At 33.1% G+C, this 23,387-nt stretch overlaps 1 protein-coding gene across 2 annotated transcripts; it reads right to left on the bottom strand.

Moving 5' to 3' along the window:
- Positions 1 to 64: 64 nt before the first annotated feature.
- On the bottom strand, positions 65 to 23,137 carry LOC130441570 (ninjurin-1). 2 transcript variants are annotated; one of them, XM_056775302.1, is made up of 2 exons: positions 22,429 to 23,137; positions 65 to 4,238 (listed from the first exon to the last, which is right to left on the bottom strand). In XM_056775302.1, the coding sequence occupies exons 1-2, from the start codon at positions 22,981 to 22,983 to the stop codon at positions 3,942 to 3,944; spliced, it is 852 nt and encodes a 283-aa protein (XP_056631280.1). In that variant the 5' UTR covers positions 22,984 to 23,137; the 3' UTR covers positions 65 to 3,941. The 2 variants fall into 2 exon arrangements, with proteins under 2 accessions (XP_056631280.1, XP_056631281.1); XM_056775303.1 differs by lacking the exon at positions 65 to 4,238 and adding an exon at positions 9,091 to 10,565.
- Positions 23,138 to 23,387: the final 250 nt, after the last annotated feature.

A 23,387-nucleotide genomic window follows, 5' to 3' on the forward strand; every position in this document is an offset into this window, starting at 1 on the left:
TAACTAACATTATCTAGTTAGCCTAGACTAGTTCCGCATAAACAAAATATTGCGTTACCATAGCAACGAACAATAACTTATTAGAAGTGTAAGTGTAAAGTTTGACGTCAAAAAAGCAAACCAGAGTTACGCAATAAATTAAAAGAAAAAAGACGTTCACCGAAATTGTGAAAATCGAAAAATTGGAGTATGGAGCCATCATCAAGTATCTATATTTAAAAGGGTTAAGAGGTTAGAAAATTTACGAAGATTTGCTTAATACTCTTGGTGATCAATGTCCTTCGTATGCGATCGTGAAAAATTGGACTGCAAGCTTCAAAAGACGTAAATTTTCCATTGAAGATGATGTCCGATCGGGAAGACCAGTTTCTGTGTCAGTCCCCGAAAATATCGATGCAGTTCATGACATGATTTTATCAGATCGTCGAATTGGGCTAAAACGGATATTTGAAGCACTGAACATTTCATACGAACGCGTTCATCACATAGTTCACGTCAATTTGGTTATGAGAAAAATTGCTGCACAATGGATCCCCAAATGTTTGAATGTTGACCAAAATCGTGCAAGTGTAGAAGCTTCGCGTTTGATCTGTGCTCGATTTGAAAACGATGTAGACTTCTTAAACCGAATTGTTACTATAGATGAAACTTTGCAAGACCTAAGAAGTTTCGTGTCCAAAAATCTGCTGAAAAAGTTCTTGCTTCAGTTTTTTGGGATTGCCGTGGAGTAATCATGATTGATTTTTTGGATAAGGGTAGAACAATACTGGAGATTACTATTCGACATTAATGACCATTCTACGGGAAAAAATTAGAGAGAAAAGACGCGGAAAGCTATCCAAAAGTGTTTTGTTTTTGCAGCACAACGCCCCTGCACACAAATCTCATGACTATCATCTCTTTCCTCAACTGGAAAAAAGTTTAAAAGGTCGGAAAATTTCTTCCAACAAAGAGTTAATAAAAGCTGTTGAGGTCTGGTTTGCAAGAAGAAACAGGTCTAGAGACGTTGCAGGTTCGCTGTAATAAATGTATCCAATTAAAAAGAGAATATGTTGAGTAATAAAATATTTTGACATTGAAATTTTGTTTGGTTCTATAGTAGGTTAAGAATTTTTCAATATATCCTCGTACATATAAATGGTTGGTCAGTAGTTTGAGCGACATATCTCAATTAATGTTTTTATTTTGTCTTGAGAATGGAAAAACAAATAAGCAACAATTTTCCTTCAAATTTTGAGTTTCCAATGAAATAATAACGCTCATTTTAGGGCTTGCCCTGTATTCTCCAATTTCTTCGATCTCGATCTAGGGATGTCGATGTCCACATTTCGGCACATCTTTTTGGCGGTCTGCACTGATCATCCGGTACGTAGATTCTCCTTGAATGATTTTTTCTTCATTTGGTTCTCCCCATCAAGGAGGCTGTCCTCCTTGGATCCGCTCTCGATTCAGTTGCATATGTTAATATGGGACGTAAGCTGCTTGGTATATACGCACCTTGCTTGAGGTGGACATGAATTTGTTGCCATATAACGTCGCGAAAACTTCCGGATACTCTGGCGGCCTTGTTGTCTTCTACGCGTGCTTTCTCGTAGATTTTTCTATTTTTTGATATCATATTTTCTAGATAGTTGAAGTTCTTAACTATTATTCTATCATCTACCGCCAATTTTCAGCGTATTAGGTCTTTACTTATTATCATAGGCTTTGCCTTGGGTATAGATATCTTCATAATGAATTGTTTTGCCATTTGAATCTGAAAAGCAATCGTTGTAGCTTGTCTACTACTACATTACTGTGTACATCTGCACGGAAAGTACAGCGGAACTGCAAAGTATGACTACTGAATCATAGTTGAATCCGGAATGGTACAGCAGGATTCAAAGGCATGAAGTCGCCGATAACTGACATGGCCCGAATCTGGAGCTCAAATGCTTTCATCTCCGATTGCAGAACAACTCAAGATGTGGGTAAGAAACAGAAATAAATAGGCCTCAATCATATGGATGCAGATAGGCCACAACCTTAATTACTGGTCAGCTGAAATACAAAAATATGTCAGGGATATCATTTAGATGTGGTATACAAAGTATTGGATAAAGACGGATTGAACAAGTGCCAAAATATAATAAGAATAATACCAAGGAGGTTACAAGGAAGATGAATAACAAATCAGATATTTACAGCGATAATAGGTAAAAGCTGTGAGGAATATCTAGATCTACATGTTTTATTTATTGATTTTGAGGAAGCTTATGACACAAAAGATAGAAATAAAATGTGTATTACCTTGAACGAATCCAGAAAAAAAGAGTGAAGCTAGTTAAGATGACATTAGATAACTTACAAAATAGATCAACGAGCGACAGAATTGTATCATAAAAATTAAGGCTTTGAAAGAGATATAAATAAATAGAGTTCTTGGGAGAAGAAAAATTAGCCAAGAATCTTTATAAATACCTACCAAACAAGTTACTTGGGGCATATTAAGAGGATGTTGGAAAATAAATACGAAAAAGATGGATGGCCAAAAAAATGGTCGGATGCAGTTCTGGAACACATTAGAGAAGTAGAGCTCAATTGATACTCAAAATCTATAATCGCAATTATGGAGAAAAATGCAGTTGAAAACGGTACATAAAAGAAAAGTACTTTTAAATTACTCTTAAAGGTGTACTGTACTATTAATTATTAGAAACAGAAATTAAACAAAACAATTATTAGTATCATATTTATTAAAAATGTGATTGTATAAATTTCTATATTTTTTTTCGGTGTATATACAATTAAATTTCAAATGAACTTTCTCTACTGGGAAAAAAGTGTTATTTAAACTAACCTAACTAAACGTCGATTGTCATACAGGTACATTATGAAATTATTTAAGAATATGCTTTGTTTCGTAAAGTTTAACTTCATGTAATAAAAGTTATTAAAATCAAATTACTGCCGGATTTACTGTAAATTCAAAACAGATAAACATTAATTTTCGAAAAAGCAATTGATATCGCTATAATTTATATATTATTTAATTTTCAGTGCACTACTGTACGAATACGAGGTCTGTCTATTAAATAACGAGATTGGTTACGAAAAAGGGTTTTATTATAAAAATTATTCTAAATCTGGACCCATCCAAAGCAGATATGGTAATTATACACTTTCGCGGTCACCTGTTTTTTTGGCTCTAGAAAGCCAAAGTAAAGGATTATTTTGCAAAACCGTTTTTTTTTACGATTTAAAACAGTAAAACTATGAGAAATTTTCATTCCAGCTATTTCTACTAATTTTTTTTATAAATCCGCCGTAAAATGGAACATTTTGAGGCCAAGATCATTAAAATCCATCCATTTTTCGATTTTCTAGAGCCAAAAAACCAGACCGTAAAAATGTATAATTACCGCAGATATTTTCCTAACCTTTCTAGGAAATCCGAGCAGACCCGTTGACGCAAGAGGTTTTGGTCAGGAGTCAGATTTTCTGGCGTCAACTTCGCACGGACTTTTGTCATGTCTGTAAATTGTTCTAATCGTTTTTTTATCGGCGTTTACAGCCTCGGCAATCATCCGGATGCTCATCATTGTCACTGTTTCCGTTGTTGAAACAGTCACAGGGCGACCTGGGCGCTGGTCATCTTCAGTGCTCTCTCGGCACTCACTAAAGCGCTTATTCAAGCGCTCAAAAACACGCGCACGAGATATAGAATTGTTTTACGTCACACATGGTTTTCGGCACGAGAAAAAAACAAACCGCTACTGCACAAATACTGTTAATGGTGACGCAAATGTGTTTAGAGACGTGTATATCTAGATACCCGATGCACTACCCGTCTAGAGCGCCCTCTAGGCGCGCAAACTCGTTATTTAATAGCCAGACCTCGTATGTGTTCACTAATTCAAAGTAACGTAGCCCATAGTTTTATAATATTTTACTCATACTAATCAACTTCCTAATAAACTAGAAGAGTTCATATCCATAAGAGGTGAACTAGACATTGATGTATTGGGAGATATTAGTGGCATAAGTACTGCTGATTCCGAAGTTCTTGGCGCCAGGGAAACTTGCGGAAATCCTTCCAGTGGAGTAACGGCTCCGAAAGAAGTAATGAAAACGTTAATAACAACAACTAAGAAAGTACCAAGAACAGTGAAATTGTTGATTTTATTTGCCGAATGTAAGTGTTTTTCATTGGAGACGTTGTACAAGGAGTTCCATATTAATCCTATGCTTACCATAACCTGAAAATTGATATTATCATGTCAGTGTAATTGAAAAATTTAAGTGCAACAACGTCTTGATGTGTTCAATATATGTAAAAAATTAAAATAACGGTAGAGAAATGGTGCGAGCCGCAGCATAATTCTCGTGTAAAACCGGCTTAAAGTATATGTTAAAAATTAAATTTAAATTATAATTTTTCAAATTAAAGTTTTATAGACTTAATAAAAGTGATCGTTCATAGATTATTCCTACTGAAAATAGTACAATTTAGTTTAAACTAAACTCTATTGAACTGATTTTAAAGAAAAAAGTTTTAATAACAAATAATGATGTTAACAAGTAACTTTTGGCCGTAAATAATATAAAATTGGAAAAATATAGTCATACGATTAAAGAAGTAGAGAAAATATTGGACAATATTACCAATGAAATGATTCAGATTCTGTGGTAGATTAACATCGAGAACAAAAACACTCCCACTGTTGTAAACGCACCTCGTATATATGTATATTTATTTCGTTCGCCGCATATACTGAATTTTGTTACCGTGGCAACAAGCTGTATTGTGGTTTTTATTCTTAGACCTTTTTTTTTGCTTGTTTAGTCGGTTATCGGTTAACGCTGGGCCAGAAGATAAATAGAAAAAGAAATGGAACACTTGCTTTTTGGCCTTGGTAATGTGCGTGTGATTATTATTGCGCAATTATCTTACAATATATTTTTATTTTATATATTTTGGTTGATGTCAATTAGCAAGAGTGTATAAATGTTTTAGTTTCAATGTACAATTTAGTTAAACAGTAAATACAGTCCACTACTTATTGGTTTATGCTTTAATGATGTAGTAAAGGTGAATGAGAAGAAAGTTTAGTGTTTTATTTGCCATTACAAATGAACTAAAAAATAACGTAATCAGAAATCTCCTGTACACCCACAAACTGAAATAACTAGATCGACGACAGAGTCGCTAGAAATCGAATTATGTTTGTATAATATATAAACAATAAAAAAGTAGTTACTGCATAATTAGGAATTTGTATAAACAAAACAATATGTATATATAAACAAGGTTCGAGTTGTTTACTATTAATTTAGAATAAATTAAATACAGAGCGTAAAAGACACATAGATATATACGAAAATTGTCCCTAAAGTAACTGATCCCAATAAAAAAAAACGCAATAAAATTTATTTTTCAACGTGTCTCCATAATTTTCCAAGCGATGTTCAATAAGTTCGATATCCTTTTATAATAAGAATCGCAAGCTCCTCAAAATAGCCATTATTGTAAAAATATTTGACCATCGAGCCATTTTTTCAAGTCTGAAGACAGAAAATAATCCGAAAGGGTTAAATCTGGCGAATATGGTGCATGAGGTAGAAATTCAATCTCTAATTCATTAGTTTTGGTCATTGCAATAACCGATGTTTGAGCTGGTGTATTGTCTTGATGAAACAAAACTTTCTTTTTTGCCAAATGCGACCGTTTTTGCTTGATTTCTTCGCTATAAAGTCGCATAATACTCGCCGTTGATAGTTTCTTCTTTTTCAAGATAGTCAATGAAAGTTATCCCACGCGCATCCCAAAAAAACTGACTCCATAACTTTGCCTGCAGATGGAACGGTCTTTGCTTTCTTTGGAACCGATTCTTCCTTTCCAATCCATTGTTTTGATTGTTCTTTCCTTTTGGGTTATGAAGATATTGACCTACGTTTCAACTATGGTCCTGGTTCCCCGTTGGAGTGAGTCCGTCCTTTCCCACATAAATATACACTACAATTTGGATTTGTTAGAAGTATCTCTACTTATATTGGTAAATTTTTATAGTGAAAGTATTTTTTATGTGAAAAAATAGAAATGGCATTTATCTAAATGTTATTTCACACGAAAATACACGAAGTACAACTTGAAAAAATATTTGAACAGTCCACTAAAAGAAGCAATACGTCTATGAATTACGAATGATTCATCATTCATCAACGATAATTGCGTGTCAAAATATATTAATTTCTAATTTAAATTTAACGTGTTTTTATAGTTTTTTTGAATATATACAGTAATTGAAATAATGAATTTTTTCCATTTGACTTCTACAAACTTCATATGCAAAAAAATAGGAAAAGAAACAGACTTCAATCCCGTATATTCAGTTTACTGGTGAAGCAAATTTTTAGTAATTATATATACTTAGGTATTATTATTATAATCGTATATTATTATAATTGAAAGGGAGTATTCGAATGTAGAATAATTTTAATATAAAAACCCTTTTTTCGTAACCAGTCTCGTTATTTAATAACCAGACCTCGTAGATTGAAAATATGGGTAAAGAATGTGCAGTAAAGAGTAGCCAAACTAATTTTAAATAAAAGTCTCATATTTTTGTAAAATTATATTTAAAAATGATATAAATATAAATGAATCAATTACTTTTATAATTCAGTCAACAAATACTTTATTACTATTCATAATTATTGACTACAGTCTTTAAATGAATGTTTAATTCGAAACTATTTCAACTACTCTATTATCTTCGTGAGATAAACAGTCATTTACAATATATATCTAATCAGTATATAACGACAATAGTTTTAAAAACCAACAATACATTTTTTTATTCCATATAATTGGAAAAAAAAACATTTTATTGCCTATTTAAAATATATTTCAAAGAAAGACTAATACTAAACAGCACTCAACGCATGATCATATATTAGCAGGTGATTAAAAAAGTTTTATATGACTTTCTGGCGGTGCAAATATGGATTTTAAACTATTTCCATTCTCATAAAACGATATATCAACCGTTTCCATCACGTGTACAAATTGTGTTTACTAAGAACGACATTTATTAATTTTGGTTTTGAAAATTTTTATATTTGATGATGACGTTTGCTGTCGAAAGTAATTCTCCGAGTTGATACTACAAACAAATATTCACAAAAATTGGTACGCTTCATTAGAGATCGTATGAAAAACAGCGTACACAACACTGCTGAAAGTAACTTTCTCTTCCTGATTCACTCGATTAATTCACTTCATAACATTCACACTCGTATAAAATTTATCATTTTGTTCTCTTGTTAGGTCACTGTCATTTGTCATTAACAAATTAATGCATACATCTGACTTTTAGGTGCAAAATGAAAAATATAAAATTCCATTTAGTATTTAGTATTCAAAAACTTTAAAATTCTAATTCTAACGGTTTTAATAAAAAGAAGCAATTCTCTACAAATATTCTCATTCTACAGCGAGAATATTTACAGTCTACTGGAGTTTATTACGGTTATGCATTTCGATTTGTATTAATTCGATTATTGTCAATAATCGATTCCAGTGCCATCTTGGAACATATCGTTTTGAAAACAGTGTAACATAGAATTAATATTGAAGATAGAGAGAACGAGCTATGGGAAGTTGCAGAACACAAGTATACCACTCTCTATCTCTCTCTACCCTATTCTGATTGGGATCAACTATATATAGGGTCCTTCACGATGAGTTGAATCGATATGGATATGGGAAAGTATTGCGACTAGTGTTCTGAAAATTTGCTTGCATGGGTTTTCCGAAATACTCGTTTCAGCTAAAATAATTTCAGTTTGCTGTAACTTCCGGTTACACCGGAAATGGACCCAAACTTCGTTATTTTAAATAGAATGCTATGATTTTTATTAAATTTCTGGAATCTACGCGAAATTTCAATATAACTTTATAGAAGGTATCGTATGCCTAAAGTCCACCATTTTTTAATTATTTCACATTTTCGAAATTTTTGGACACATACAGCCTTCCACTAAAAAAATTATATTCCTAACTTTAATTGAGTCAGGTCTAATATTTTTGAGATTTAGATAAATAACATTTACAGCTTTCAAAATCTGTGAAAACCTTGAAAAAAATTTATATAGGGTGTTCAGAAAATGGTGCCGAATTTCGATATATGAAAACAAACACAATTAATAACTCCAGTTTTTTCAAGTTTCTACAAAATCCGTTAATTTGAGATATATGAATTTTACAAATTTTGAAAGCTGTGAGTGTTATTTGTCCATATCCCAAAAATATTAGACCTGACTCATTTAAACTTAGAAATATAATTTTTTTAGTGGAGGGCTGCATGTGTCCAAAAACTACGAAAATATGAAATAATTAAAAAATGGTGGACTTTAGGCGTACGGTGCCTGTTTCTGAAAACTGAAATTATTTTAGCTGAAACGAGCATTTCCGAAAACCCATGCCAAAAATCCATAACTCCACATTGAATGTCCCCTCCGCGCCTATCTCCTCTCCAACTCAACCGATTTAAGTGTTCAAAAACTCAAAAGAAAGAGGATGTTTCAGCGAGTGTTCTTAAACCAAAATGAACTCTGTAGCTATATTAGAACCTGAGATATAGATCTTTGAATGTAGAAAAATTGCCAAAAACCTACAAAAATCCATAACTCCACATAGAATGTCCCCTCCGCGCCTATCTCCTCTCCAACTCAACCGATTTAAATGTTCAAAAACTCAAAAGAAAGAAGGTGTTTCAGCGAGTGTTCTTAAATCAAAACGAACTCTGTAGCTATATTAGAACCTGAGATATAGATCTTTGAATGTAGAAAAATTGCCAAAAACCTACAAAAATCCATAACTCCACATTGAATGTCCCCTCCGCGCCTATCTCCTCTCCAACTCAACCGATTTAAATGTTCAAAAACTCAAAAGAAAGAAGGTGCTTCAGCGAGTGTTCTTAAATCAAAACGAACTCTGTAGCTATATTAGAACCTAAGATATAGATCTTTGAATGTAGAAAAATTGCCAAAAACCTACAAAAATCCATAACTCCACATTGAATGTCCGCGCCTAGTTCCTCTCCCACTCAACCGACTTAAGTCTTCAAAAACTCAAAAGAAAGAAGGTGTTTCAGCGAGTGTTTTTAAACCAAAACGAACTCTGTAGCTACATTAGATCCTGAGATATTGAGGATAGAACGTGTGTATGTGAAAAACTCCCATAAGTAATGTACAGGGGGAAATCGCATTTGAGTATAACTTGAGAATGGTGAAAATTAGATGAAATCCGATGGTTGATGGCTGATCTGTGCATCAATACCTTTCATTGAAAAAAAAAATTAAGTAAATCGATTGGGTAGAACGCCTGAACGGACTCGGAATGGAATCATCAATTTTTTTAATATATAAGATTCTAGGCAATGTACTCATACTAAAAGCTACTCATGGAGCAAGAGAATGTGCAAAAACTGCACTTAAAGTCAAAACATGACATATGGCATTGGTTACATCAAAATAAAACTATTTGTACAAAAACTGGATAACTTTTGGGCACTTTCATAGCACAAAGTGTATGATAAAGGGTGACATGTCCTTCACTCACATGCGGCTCTCCCTATCTCTAATATTAACTCTATGGAATATACTAATACTAATACTAATTGCATCTAGTGAAACTTGCACTAGGCAAAACTCTCGCAATTGCATATTAACTACCATTAGCCAATCTTTTACTACGTACTTTCTACAGGATACTTTATTCATCCTTTGTCACACAAAAATCGTGATTAACGAAGAATATTCACTAAAGATGTTGTTAATTAGAAGTAACTAGCAAGAATTGCAACATGCACTCAAGCTGAAATTGTGAAAACTTGCAGGAATCGATCAGTAGAGCTCCATCTGCGAATGCTTTTGATCATTGTGCTTTGCATTCCATTACATGTTTTATCCAATTCATTTCTACTATTAAAGACTGAAATTTGATTTATTCGTTTTTGAGCAAGGTAGTTACAGTTTAGATAATTTTTAAAAACAAAATATGCTTCATTTGGAACAAAGTAATAAACGGTCTGTTTAAAAACCCTTAAAACGTCCTACTATGCTGCATTTTACTGAGAAAAAATATCAGAAATGACCAAACCAGATGGATAACTTATATTTTGTAGAATTATAGTGATTTACCCCAAATTATATAAGAAAATCTGTCAAGAATCTTTATTTTAAAAATTTTTAACAAAACAAGTCTAGTTATTAACGATATTAATCGGAATAACGAACACTCTGTACCGTACATACATAAAATTGGCAAAAATAAAGTACATATTGTATAATCTCAATGTCTTCTTTAACATAATGAAGAATTTTCATGTTCCCGGAGTGGCGACCGTTACCGTTGTTGGAATAGGATCAGCAACTCCAAAAGCAGAAATAAACACGTTAACTACCACAACTAAGAAAATCCCAATAACGGTGAAATTGTTAATTTTATTAGCAATACATATTTCTTTTTCGTCTTTGACGTTGTACAACGCATTCCATATTAAACCGATACCTATGGCCACCTGGAAATAAAAGAAAAGCATCGTGAGACACATGATTGTTTAGTTGTTATAAACATTAAACAACTAATATGTTAACTTAAACTCAAATATTTCTTTTTATAGCGTACCTTAGGACGTAAAGCTTTCTGCTATACATTTTTGTATCGAATATATAATGCAAAACACCACATACACGTCTTTCTAGTAGATACAGAATATAAAGAAAATGTTACAAATAATCAAAGGAGAGATGTACAAAGTCTATTAGATTCGCCCCGTGACCAGCCTTGTCTGGGACACGGATTGTCCCGGGCTGGGAGTACTGAATCGAAATCACTTTCAACAATCTGCCCTGAGAAAGCAAAGTTCGAAAGAGTTCGTGGACAAAGCCAAAATACAATGGCAAGAGCTGGTCAAACATTTACCCACTAGGTGGTTGTCATTAGGCCCAGCTCTTTCAGAAGATTGCTCAAATGCGTTGAAACAACTACTGGGCTTTGGACCAAGATTAACCAGAAACACTTGATCACTCGAAACCGCTGTATATCAATTTTTTGGTTGGTTTTTCAAGAATATTTCTTTGAAAGTCCTTTTAGAAGCTGCCTCAGCACTTTGCATTGAAAAAAAATTTTCTGTAGTTCATTTTATTGTTAAACAAGTTTTTCTGAAGTTAGTAAGCGTTCAACTTTGACACTTCATGAGAAATGGGGTCAGATTTTCGCTAGATCCAAAGGAGCTAATTTGGACGCGGTGCGTGTCCTGCGACCTGAGTATCCCTCATTCTAATGCTTATGTCGAGATGGTATTTTCTCACATGCAGTTCAAATCGACTTCTCATAACTTTAAATTTAGTTGGCAATGATTTTTTGTCTAATTTCAAACAAGATAAGAGCTTGATATATGGAAAAAGTAGTGACTGATGGATAATGAAGAAAATACTGCACTTCATCAAGTTTTTTTGTTAATTTGTTAATTTTTTGTGTTTAGAAAATCTTATTTATTGATTTAGTGTCTCTGACTTCTGGAGTTAGCAATCCTGATTTGGACTAAAGCAATCAGTTTTGGATTTTTGATTCATTTTCTAAAAACGAGGATCAATTTTTCAATTCCAGTTCATCCAATTCTCTTTTTACACATTTAAATTATCAAAATAGAATAGAAAGATACTCTGATTCTTATAAAAATATGGAAACCAGGTACAAAAATATCAGTGGTGCTTACTAGGCAGACGGTTTTTAAGATTAATTAATTAGTATTATTTATTATTCAATTTATAAGTAAATATACAATTGTTGTTAATATCGAGCAAGCCATAATGCAGTACAGTTCGAAAAAAGAACATACGTTTCTAAAAAAAGGAGAATTGTAGAATCAACGGAATCCTTTCAAAACAATCGCGATTAAACTTAAACTTCGAAACCAAAATCTAAAAATCTGCCGTAATCAATCGGGTATTGCTAAATATTTAGTAAAAAAATAATAATAATAACAACCATCAAAAAACAGTGACATTTGATTCAATCAACATCCCTACCAGCGCTCCAGTTGGAAAATTCATACTTCTTGGGCAGTTTCAAGATTGCTGGAATTTCAATTAGCACATTGTCTAGTCAAAATAAATCCACAGATGTCTTAAGCATAAGTACAGGGTGTCCCAGAAATTGCACGCCATGCTGACACGGAAGGTAGATCAGCTTTAGATCTATCAAATAAAAGCAACATGACCTCAGTAAAAGTTTTTTAGTTTTCGAGATATTAACACTTTTAGGTTTTTTCAGAAAATCTCTACTTTTTGTCCTATTTTTGTCTGTTATGGGCATAAAAAACCTCTAATTTATAATTCTTTTTTTTCTGGGCTACCACTAATAATTGGTTGAGACAACCCAGTATTCATTTTAATAAAAAGTAGCACGACATTAACAAAAAAAACAACTCATTCTTACCTTTTGTTTCAAAGCGAAAACCTTAACTAAAGTTTGGTTAGCGACTGTGAAAAAAAAATGTACCAGGCTGAGTCAGAAAATGTTCTTAAAAACTAGCCTACTTAGTGCTCTTTAAAAAATGGTATAATATTCATAGCTTTTTTTTACTAAAAATTAAATAATATCAAGTATAGTCATTGAATACAATGTTGGAGAAGCATGAGGAAGACCCAAATTTTTTCAACTACGTCTTATGGAGCGACGAGTCGGCCTGTAAAAGAGATGGGTATCTTAATCTACATAATATTCACAGTTGGCAATTAGAAAATCCGCATGAAGTAAGACAAGACCGTTCGCAGCACCAATTTAAAATAATTTTATGGACCGGGATCCTCAATGGGCAAATAATTGGCCCATTCGAACTCCCTGCTACCCTTAATGCAACAATGTATTTAGAATTTTTACAAAATGATCTACCCATTCTTTTGGAAGATGTGTCTCTTGAGACAAGAAGAATGTGGCTGCAGAATGATCTGGATGACACATACCCAAGAAGATGGATTGGCCGGCTAGGACCAATTTTGTGGCCCCCACGCTCCCCAGACCTAAACCCACTGGACTTTTTCTACTGGGGATGTTTAAAAGATAAAGTGTACAGTAAACCAATTCGATCGGTCGATGAATTGCGGCAACGAATCAATGAAGCAGCTCGCGAAATTACTAATTCAAGTTTAGGACGTTTAAAGACACAGTTTTTAAGAAGATGCAGGTTATGCATAAGAGCAGGTGGCAGAAATTTTGAAAATCTGCTATAATAGTTTATTCAATGTAAATTCTGAATGGTAAATATTTATTTGAATGTTGTAATTGTAAAATCTAATGAAAATAAAAAAAAATACAACCCTATGTTCTGTACCCAAATTATTTTGATGCCAGCCTACAACAACAATTATAAAAGGATAATGGATAACTCTATTAGACATTGCTAAACTTAAAAAGCGAAAGTAGTACGACTTCAATGACTATACTTGATATTATTTAATTTTTAGTAAAAAAAGCTATGAATATTATACCATTTTTTAATGAGCACTAAGTAGGCTAGTTTTTAAGAACATTTTCTGACTCAGTCTGGTACATTTTTTTTTCACAGTCGCTAACCAAACTTTAGTTAAGGTTTTCGCTTTGAAACAAAAGGTAAGATTGAGTTGTTTTTTTTGTTAATGTCGTGCTACTTTTTATTAAAATGAATACTGGGTTGTCTCAACCAACTATTAGTGGTAGCCCAGAAAAAAAAAGAATTATAAATTAGAGGTTTTTTATGCCCATAACAGACAAAAATAGGACAAAAAGTAGAGATTTTCTGAAAAACCTAAAAGTGTTAATATCTCGAAAACTAAAAAACTTTTACTGAGGTCATGTTGCTTTTATTTGATAGATCTAAAGCTGATCTACCTCCCGTGTCGGCCTGGCGTGCAATTTCTGGGACACCCAGTATATTAGAAACCCAGATAAAAATTAAATTTGGCAACTTCGCTTTTGATCGGCGCTATCAAGGACGTTGAAAACATCGGTAACTACGGGTCTCAAACAAGCGTTACATCAAAATACATAGTTTGTTTAAATCCGAACTAACCAATAAGTATTTGTCACTTTATTACGTACTCAACAAATAGTCTAATGTTGGTAACACTGTGAAAAATGCCTATATAACAATCGTCCATGTATTAAATAAGGAAAGAAATAACGGCTTCCTATGATCTGTATTTGTGATAACGATCTGTACGTGTTTTGTTAAGGTTAAAGGTTGAAGTAGTCGCTAGTTTGAGAAAGTTGTGTTGGTCTGAAAATTATAGATTATATTGAAAATAATTGATAAGAAAGTGATAAAAAAATTTCGACACCGGACAAATCTTGGATGACGAATATTTCCAAAAATGAACTAGTCAAATATAGGTACAATTAATTAAAAAGTCACTTTTGATGTATAATATTTTAGGTTAAGTTTTTACTAAACTCTTTAATTGACAGAGTTGCGACTGCCTAATAATTTATTTGGCAAATAACTCGATTTAATCGGAGGTTTAATTTATCAGAAGGTGAAGAAACCGAATTTTTGGTTAGTAGGGACTTTATTATTAGGAAGTGAAGAAACCCGGGCTTAGACGATATTTTTTTATAATAAATTATAGTGATGATCTAAAACTTTTTGTACATAATATAAATATTTTAAATACTAAATAAAACATTTTTGTCATTTGGAGGTATTACAACATTTTCACCAAAACATTTACTTAAAATTTATATCCAGTTAAGTAACATAGACATAAAGCTCAATGTCAATAGATAAATTTATATAATTAGCTCCACGTGAATTGTATGTCTAATGATAATACAAAAAAATGTTATAAATAAAGAAAATATCAAAAATACATGAATACGTACTGAACACACTGTTTATACCACCACTACATCAACACTCAGATGTAAAACTTCAATCTCTGAAGACGATAACTTGATTAGCGAAACGCGCGTTTGTCAGTGCGATTCTATTGATATATTTATAATAAATTTCCTTTTATTAATAATAATTTCAACATTACTGTTAATGTTAATAGATGATTCCCAAAGATGCCATCCCAATAGCAGATTTTTAAGAGGTAGAACAGGTAAAGATCAGCTGAAAGTCTTCTTTCAAAGTGTTTTTCTTTATATAAACTATCTACATCATTCTCAGTGTTGAATAATGAATTTGAGGTTATGATCTAGAAATACAGTAGAAACGAAACAAAGCACGTCAAAATCGAAGCATCAAAAAGAAGATTCTCTTTAATTAAGATTTGGAGAAAAATTTTACTAAAACGTCAATGCGTTCATTGAATCTTCCACAGCAATATGTAACGAGACACCAAACCTAACCTAACTTAACCTAACCAAATCATAAAAGTTCGTCAACCTTCGCACAATCCCGACGAAGCTCCCTAAGCATTTTGACTCGTTCCTACATAAAAAATGCCTTTCAAAATATACTGGTTGAATGCACTGAAGACAACGTCAAAAATTGACTAAAGATTCCATGTTATTAAGTTGGGACTACTGAGGATGTTATTCGAAGGATGAAATTACGGCAAACCTTGTACTTTAGAAGTAAATGCTTTCAAAATAATATACTTTCGGAACTGTCCTCGTAGAAAATCATTATTATAATTATTTTAAGTATAAAAAAGGATATTCCAGTTGAATGAACTTGTAGCCAACGCAATATTTAAATTATGCGTGATATTGAATTTGTGAAAACCACTTTATGATTGAGTAATAATCGCTAGAAATGTAGAAATCGGATTAAACATTGTTCCGAAATAACACTCAATCGTTATATGGAAAAAAGAATGTTTCATTGTTTTTGAAATTGGGAATTCTATTGGAAAACTCATCAGTTCTGGATCTGTTAAGTTTTTTGTGCAATATTTTACTGTAGTGATATTTTGAGAGGAAAAAAGCTTTTGCTCTAAAACAATAAACTAAGAAAATCAAGTTGTAACTCAAAAAATATAAAAATCACGCTTTTAGCAACAAATAAATTGAAAAGAAAAAAGGAAAAGTTTTAAAATGTCATACAAAGCACCCCACGATTTCATTACAGTGACATTAATTTTCTTATCAGTAGTTTTATTCTTATACCAAGAATTATTTTATACTTTTTAGTTTAGTCGTTGGTAAAAGCGTGTTTTTCAATTTTTTTAATAAGAACTTGACGTTTCGAAGAAAAAATTGTATGCGTATAGAAAGGTCGCACAAGGTCAACTGCTCGGACTTGGTTGGCTACGGCTAGCATTTTCTAAAACTATGATTAATTTTTCACTCTTTAGTATAGCTAAAACCGTGTTTCACAGTATTTCTAAACTGTATTTTATTTTTTGCTTTTTAATGAACCCGTCTTCAATATGTGCAGAATGTGTGTCGATTTTATAATACTGGGAAGAAATTTATGAATCCTCTCGAATCTAAGCTGGGTAATTAGATATTATTGCACTATCGTCAGTCTTTGATAAGCGTGCTAAGTTCAAATTAAATCTGTTTGTTCAAAGTAGGACAAAATCGAGGCCAAAAAGTCATTTACAAACATACAGGTGAAACTAATAAAAGCGTATTGATATCCCTGTTGTGATATTCCAAAAAAATACCTTATTCATTTCAAATTTGTATGTTTTTACACCTTTTGCAATCAGAGTTTATTTTTGTAATGAATTGTCCGATTGTCATCTAATTAAAACTTACCCAATATGTTTGTTGACTTGTGTGAACCGATTGTGTAGTGACATGGAACGAACCGATTACATATGCTAACAAGGATCAAGGTTAATCAGTTAATCAGTGTTTTTAATATTTTTTGCTTATAACACAGAAATTATACAAATTTTTAAATTGAATGGCAAAAATTTTGGAAAAAGTATTTGCCTGAATTACCTGTACTCACCTAGAGATGGCGGTAGCTGCTTGATAAACACCATTGTATTGAAAAGTACATAATCTTTACAACACATGTTTCAAGATTGAAGAAGCTACGTTCTTTGGTTTTTGTTTGATGGCCATCAATAGTGAACGTTTTCAGTAAATTTGTAAATATAGAAAAAATTGGTCATTGTTTTGTGATACAATTATTTTATTTGAGACATCTTAACCCAACCAATATAAAAGATGGACCAAGTTCTACTCTGGGTGAGACTGCTCCATGGATATCAACAGTAAAATAATATTGAGTATCAGAGTTTGAACGATCCCATACGAAGTGCGAACACCAGCATCGCAGTGGTTGACCAAATGAAGTGACGACTGACTCCAGAAATGTTGAAGAAAATTTGGATGATCTTCGACTGAAAGTGCACAAGCTAGCAGACATAATAGGCATTTCAAAAAATGCGATACATTGCATATTAACTGAAAATTTGAACATTAGAAAGCTGTGCGCAAGATGGGTGCCGCGTTTACTCGTGAAGATGTTTCCATAGAGTGTTTGGCATTGTTTCGTGACGTTTCATAACCATGGTTGAAACGTGGGTCAATTTCTTCACCCCCGAAACAAAAAAACAATTAAACCAATGGACTGAAAAGGAAGAACCGGTTTTAAAGAAAGCAAAGACCGTTCCATCTGCAGGCAAAGTCATGGAGTCGGTTTTTTGGGACCTTGAAGAAGGAAAAAACTTTAAAGGCGAATTATGCAAACTTATGCAACGTTTGAAGGAAGAAATCAAGCAAAAACGGCCGCATTTGGCTGGTCTGAAAAGGGAGAACCGGTTCCAAAGAAGGTAACGACCGTTCCATCTGCAGGCAAAGTCATGGAGTCGGTTTTTTGGGATCTTGAAAAAGGAAAAAACCTTAAAGGCGAATTATGCAAACTTATGCAACGTTTCAAGGAAGAAATCAAGCAAAAACGGCCGCATTTGGCTGGTCTGAAAAGGGAGAACCGGTTCCAAAGAAGGTAACGACCGTTCCATCTGCAGGCAAAGTCATGGAGTCGGTTTTTTGGGATCTTGAAAAAGGAAAAAACCTTAAAGGCGAATTATGCAAACTTATGCAACGTTTCAAGGAAGAAATCAAGCAAAAACGGCCGCATTTGGCTGGTCTGAAAAGGGAGAACCGGTTCCAAAGAAGGTAACGACCGTTCCATCTGCAGGCAAAGTCATGGAGTCGGTTTTTTGGGATCTTGAAAAAGGAAAAAACCTTAAAGGCGAATTATGCAAACTTATGCAACGTTTCAAGGAAGAAATCAAGCAAAAACGGCCGCATTTGGCTGGTCTGAAAAGGGAGAACCGGTTCCAAAGAAGGTAACGACCGTTCCATCTGCAGGCAAAGTCATGGAGTCGGTTTTTTGGGATCTTGAAAAAGGAAAAAACCTTAAAGGCGAATTATGCAAACTTATGCAACGTTTGAAGGAAGAAATCAAGCAAAAACGGCCGCATTTGGCTGGTCTGAAAAGGGAGAACCGGTTCCAAAGAAGGTAACGACCGTTCCATCTGCAGGCAAAGTCATGGAGTCGGTTTTTTGGGATCTTGAAAAAGGAAAAAACCTTAAAGGCGAATTATGCAAAGTTATGCAACGTTTCAAGGAAGAAATCAAGCAAAAACGGCCGCATTTGGCTGGTCTGAAAAGGGAGAACCGGTTCCAAAGAAGGTAACGACCGTTCCATCTGCGGGCAAAGTCATGGAATCGGTTTTTTGGGATCTTGAAAAAGGAAAAAACCTTAAAGGCGAATTATGCAAACTTATGCAACGTTTGAAGGAAGAAATCAAGCAAAAACGGCCGCATTTGGCTGGTCTGAAAAGGGAGAACCGGTTCCAAAGAAGGTAACGACCGTTCCATCTGCAGGCAAAGTCATGGAGTCGGTTTTTTGGGATCTTGAAAAAGGAAAAAACCTTAAAGGCGAATTATGCAAACTTATGCAACGTTTCAAGGAAGAAATCAAGCAAAAACGGCCGCATTTGGCTGGTCTGAAAAGGGAGAACCGGTTCCAAAGAAGGTAACGACCGTTCCATCTGCAGGCAAAGTCATGGAGTCGGTTTTTTGGGATCTTGAAAAAAGAAAAAACCTTAAAGGCGAATTATGCAAACTTATGCAACGTTTGAAGGAAGAAATCAAGCAAAAACGGCCGCATTTGGCTGGTCTGAAAAGGGAGAACCGGTTCCAAAGAAGGTAACGACCGTTCCATCTGCAGGCAAAGTCATGGAGTCGGTTTTTTGGGATCTTGAAAAAAGAAAAAACCTTAAAGGCGAATTATGCAAACTTATGCAACGTTTCAAGGAAGAAATCAAGCAAAAACGGCCGAATTTGGCTGGTCTGAAAAGGGAGAACCGGTTCCAAAGAAGGTAACGACCGTTCCATCTGCGGGCCAGGTCATCGCGTCTTTTTTTTGGGATGTGTGTGGGGTAATTCTCATTGACTACCATGAATAAGGAAAAATTGTCAATTGCTAGTATTATACGAACTAATTGCAAAGTTTGAGCAAAGAAATCGAACAAAAACCGCCGCATTTGGCTAAGAAAGTGTTGTTTCCCTTATTGCAATGGCAAAAATTAAATTAAAGTCTGAATTTCTACTTCATGCACCCTATTTCGTTATAACCTTCTTATATCTAGCCGAATGTTTATTATATAAATACGAACAAATTCTATCAGCCTTTCACTCAGAGATATCATTTTTCAATATATTTAATTTATAATTCTTAAATTACCAAACTACACTAAAAAAGTGAGGTTATATTTTTGACGTTCGGCACGTGAAAAGTAAAAAGTTGGTTAACTTCGATTTCAAGAGCGCCATCTTTGTGTGCATTATCACGGTTTGTCGACATGTTGAACTAACTTTGACATATACGAACGTCTAGAGCGCGTCATGTCCGCGTTCATTTTGTGTACTACTTTACGTGGGAAACAATTAAAGAAACCGAGAAAACGTCACGCAAATATTATCTTGAAAGATCTCGGCCTTATAGAAATATGTATTTCTAAGTGGTTATCTACTTTTAAATATATAAAGGGATGATGAAAATGTTTGGAACTGTCATTAAAAACGTAATTAATTGATTTTTTCTGTCAGTATAACACTATAGATACTTAATACACTATTGAAGAAAGCAAAAACTGTTTTGGGCCAATGGTGTAATATTTATTATTAAAAAAAAAAGGATAATTATATTTGTTATGCCACTGGCAGTTAATTTGGAGCTTTATAAAGGAGAACTATTTTTGTTTTGGACATTTTTAGAAGGAATTTGGTATTTCTAATTTAAAAACGCAGATATCGTTTAAAAAGAAAGATAAGTTTTAAATGTTGACAACTTAAAGGACGCCAAAGATACTTAAGTATTTGATAAGAATTGCAAAGAAAATTCAATTCAAAAATGTGATTCTAAATACTTTAAAAACGAAATGAAGCGAATTGCATTTAAAAAAACCTGATCTCATTATATTAATAAATAAATTTTCCAACAATTAATTATTCTACAAGGTCACGTTTCATTTAAATATATGCGATATCCAGTTAAAAGGGATTCAACTTTTTGCGAAGAGATTTTAAATTTAATCAACTATTGGGGAAAAATACCATAGAAACAATCAATAAACAAATCTGCCTACACATGTTTTTTTACTAGATTTGCTATAATTATATCACGTTTTAAAAAAGAAGAACGATAAGAATAAAATCTTAAATTATGAGTGTTGAAAATATAAACTACAACCAGTACCTAAATTGCCCAGAAGAAAAGATCTGGAGGATTTAGATCTGGTGATCTAGGACGCGTTCGATTTTATAATTATTTATTTATTTATTATTAATAACAATAAGCAAACACAACAAATCCAACGTTAACAAAGTACAATGTTCTCTCAAAGAGTCTGGATTAGTGAATTAGGCCTTAAATTTTGGTAGTAGATAAAAAATCCTTGATATGAGGTATAAAAGATACCCAATTGACACCCAAATCAACAAACATCGTCGAAGAACAGCATTATTACTTGTTTATTTATGTTTATGTTGTAAAATTATAAGGACTTAATCAAAATTCACAATAAAAAATTGTAGGGTTGATGGATTATATCAGTAGACCCTTTTTCCTGTTAACAAAAGCAAATTCTTTGTAGAGCAAGTCTTCATGGAAGAATTTATAACTTCTCGATGTCGGATTTCACTTTTAATATTGCAAATATTAAGTATAAAACATTAATATTGTTTTGAAATTATTATTTATGCATTAAATATCGATTTTAGATTATTATGTTTAATAATATCCCCATTAAACAAGACATTTTGTTTTAATTCCTTTTTAACTAACTTTTGATATTGGAAAATATGTTTATTGAATGAATACACTGAATATAATCAAAAAATAAACTGTTTAAAACAATATATTTTTGAATAGAGAATTAATGAAACGAAATGCGACTAGCTTAGAATTCAATAAATTTTAGGATGTAATATTTTTTATAGAATAAAGTAGTTTGACATTTCTACATTTTATAGTTTAATCATGCTTTTTACATGTTTTACATTCTTTTATTCACTTTGCTTGGTTGTTTATTTGTTTGTTAGTGAATGCGCAATCTCGCGATACAAATTTGAGGTTATGAACGTCTGAAATCCTTTTCAAACTCAAAATAATTAAAATGGTATTCTACTTTGATTTCAGAAGCTCACTTCAACCACGTTTGACAATTTTTGTAATAAGCACTATAATTTACACGTGGAAATGAATATTTTTTGCATAAATATATACTTTTCAGGTTTGGTATTAAGTCTATATTTTTTGAAACTTTTTCGTGTCAAAAATACTGTCAGTTTTTGCTGTCAAATCAAATATTCTCTTGTCGTTATTAAATTTAGTTCCTAGTAAACATTCCGCGCTTGTACAACCAACACTGAAGGTACTGATCCATCCAGTACTTGGTTAAATACTTAAAGATTACAACTCTGAATGCTATGGCCATGACCCTAACGTTCAGCATCATGTTTAAAAGTAGTGAAACACAAATTAATTACATCATTTATTTACGTGTTTTTTTGTTGTTAGTTTATTTCATTTGTTATCATTTCAGGGTAGTACTGACATCACTTTTCCTCGGTTTCTCCTATGTAAAAACATAATATTCAATTTTCCAAATTTACTCAACGACCAAAACACTCTGTGAAGATCATTTTGTATTTTATGCTCAGTCTAGTGTAGTGACTGCATTATTTTGTTAAGAAAACAATAAATTATTGAATGTAAAATACTTACTTTGATAGTTTTTTGAATAAATGTTTGTTTTACCGAAGCTTTTGTATATAATTTAACTTAACAAATTACTAAAATCTTTAAACGATTATTAAAACTAATTAACAATTTGAATTGAAGTACTGACAACGTCTGAAAAGTTCTATCAAACTGTCCTTGTAATTAGTTAGTTAGAAAAAATAAAGTAACTACTTACTTGCATTGACAAACTCAAAACGATAAAGATAAAACTGGGCCAGTAATAAGGATGTCTCTGATAACTGTCCAAAACGTATCTCAATTGATTCGCATTGGCCGAAAACAAAGCCAAATCCATCATACCTTGAGCCAAAGTTTTCTTATGTTGATAAACATTAATATCTGGTATAGTATCCCCAGCTAAACTTCCCAATTCTGTATCGAAATTCAATCCAACTCCTATGTTAGGCGATCTAAGTGACGATGGTGTCCCTGGTCTATAATGCAGATCACTGTTCAAATGATTTCCTAAATGCCCATCGAGTTGATCGTAGGAAAGGTCGTGGTTCGGTTTTTCGTCATCGGGAGCTTCCGAAATAGCTATGTTAGGTGTTGTAGGTTGTACCGTTTCGGAATTATTACCACCAACGCGATGTACTTCTTCATCGGGTCCGTCGAGACCGTCCGCCTCGACCTTCGCCATGGGTGCACTAGCCGTTGAATGAGATTCACTCGGTTCGTTCTTGTTGTTGTCACCTTGTCCTTGACTCAACGCTGTATAAGCTACACTCATAGTTTTGATAAATATGCAGTTAAAAGAAATAAAAATATTTTCGTTAAAAACAGCTAACGTCGGTGGTAGTTGACGAACTGAGGTCAAGTTTACGATGATAATATAAATACATCAACCGCGAGTTTATCTGTTGACTAACTGGTTTGCCAATGAATGTGTGAATTAAATATAACAGCGGCATCTACGAGGAGTAATCAGTAAAAACATGCCCGCGCCGCCGTACTTAAGGGAAAAGTCATGTGAAGTACGACGGCGCTGAAGGAGTTGAAAAGCCTAAAAACTCGAAGTAAAAAAAAGTAAATCAACCACATTGTCAAATCAAAATTTATAATGATAAAAAAAGTAAAGGATTCAATTCAATTCAATAAACAAAAGGATCTAAAGCCGCCAAAAAATAAAAAAAA

Source organism: Diorhabda sublineata, chromosome 3, assembly GCF_026230105.1.
Source record: "Diorhabda sublineata isolate icDioSubl1.1 chromosome 3, icDioSubl1.1, whole genome shotgun sequence".
NCBI classification, from domain to species: domain Eukaryota; kingdom Metazoa; phylum Arthropoda; class Insecta; order Coleoptera; family Chrysomelidae; genus Diorhabda; species Diorhabda sublineata.

Excerpts from the sequence above, each read along its gene's own strand:
- LOC130441570 (XM_056775302.1), bottom strand. The coding sequence starts at position 22,983 with ATGAGTGTAGCTTATACAGCGTTGAGTCAAGGACAAGGTGACAACAAC. Across the intron at positions 4,239-22,428 it reads TTTTGAGTTTGTCAATGCAA|GTTATGGTAAGCATAGGATT; the intron begins GTAAGTAGTTAC and ends ATCAATTTTCAG.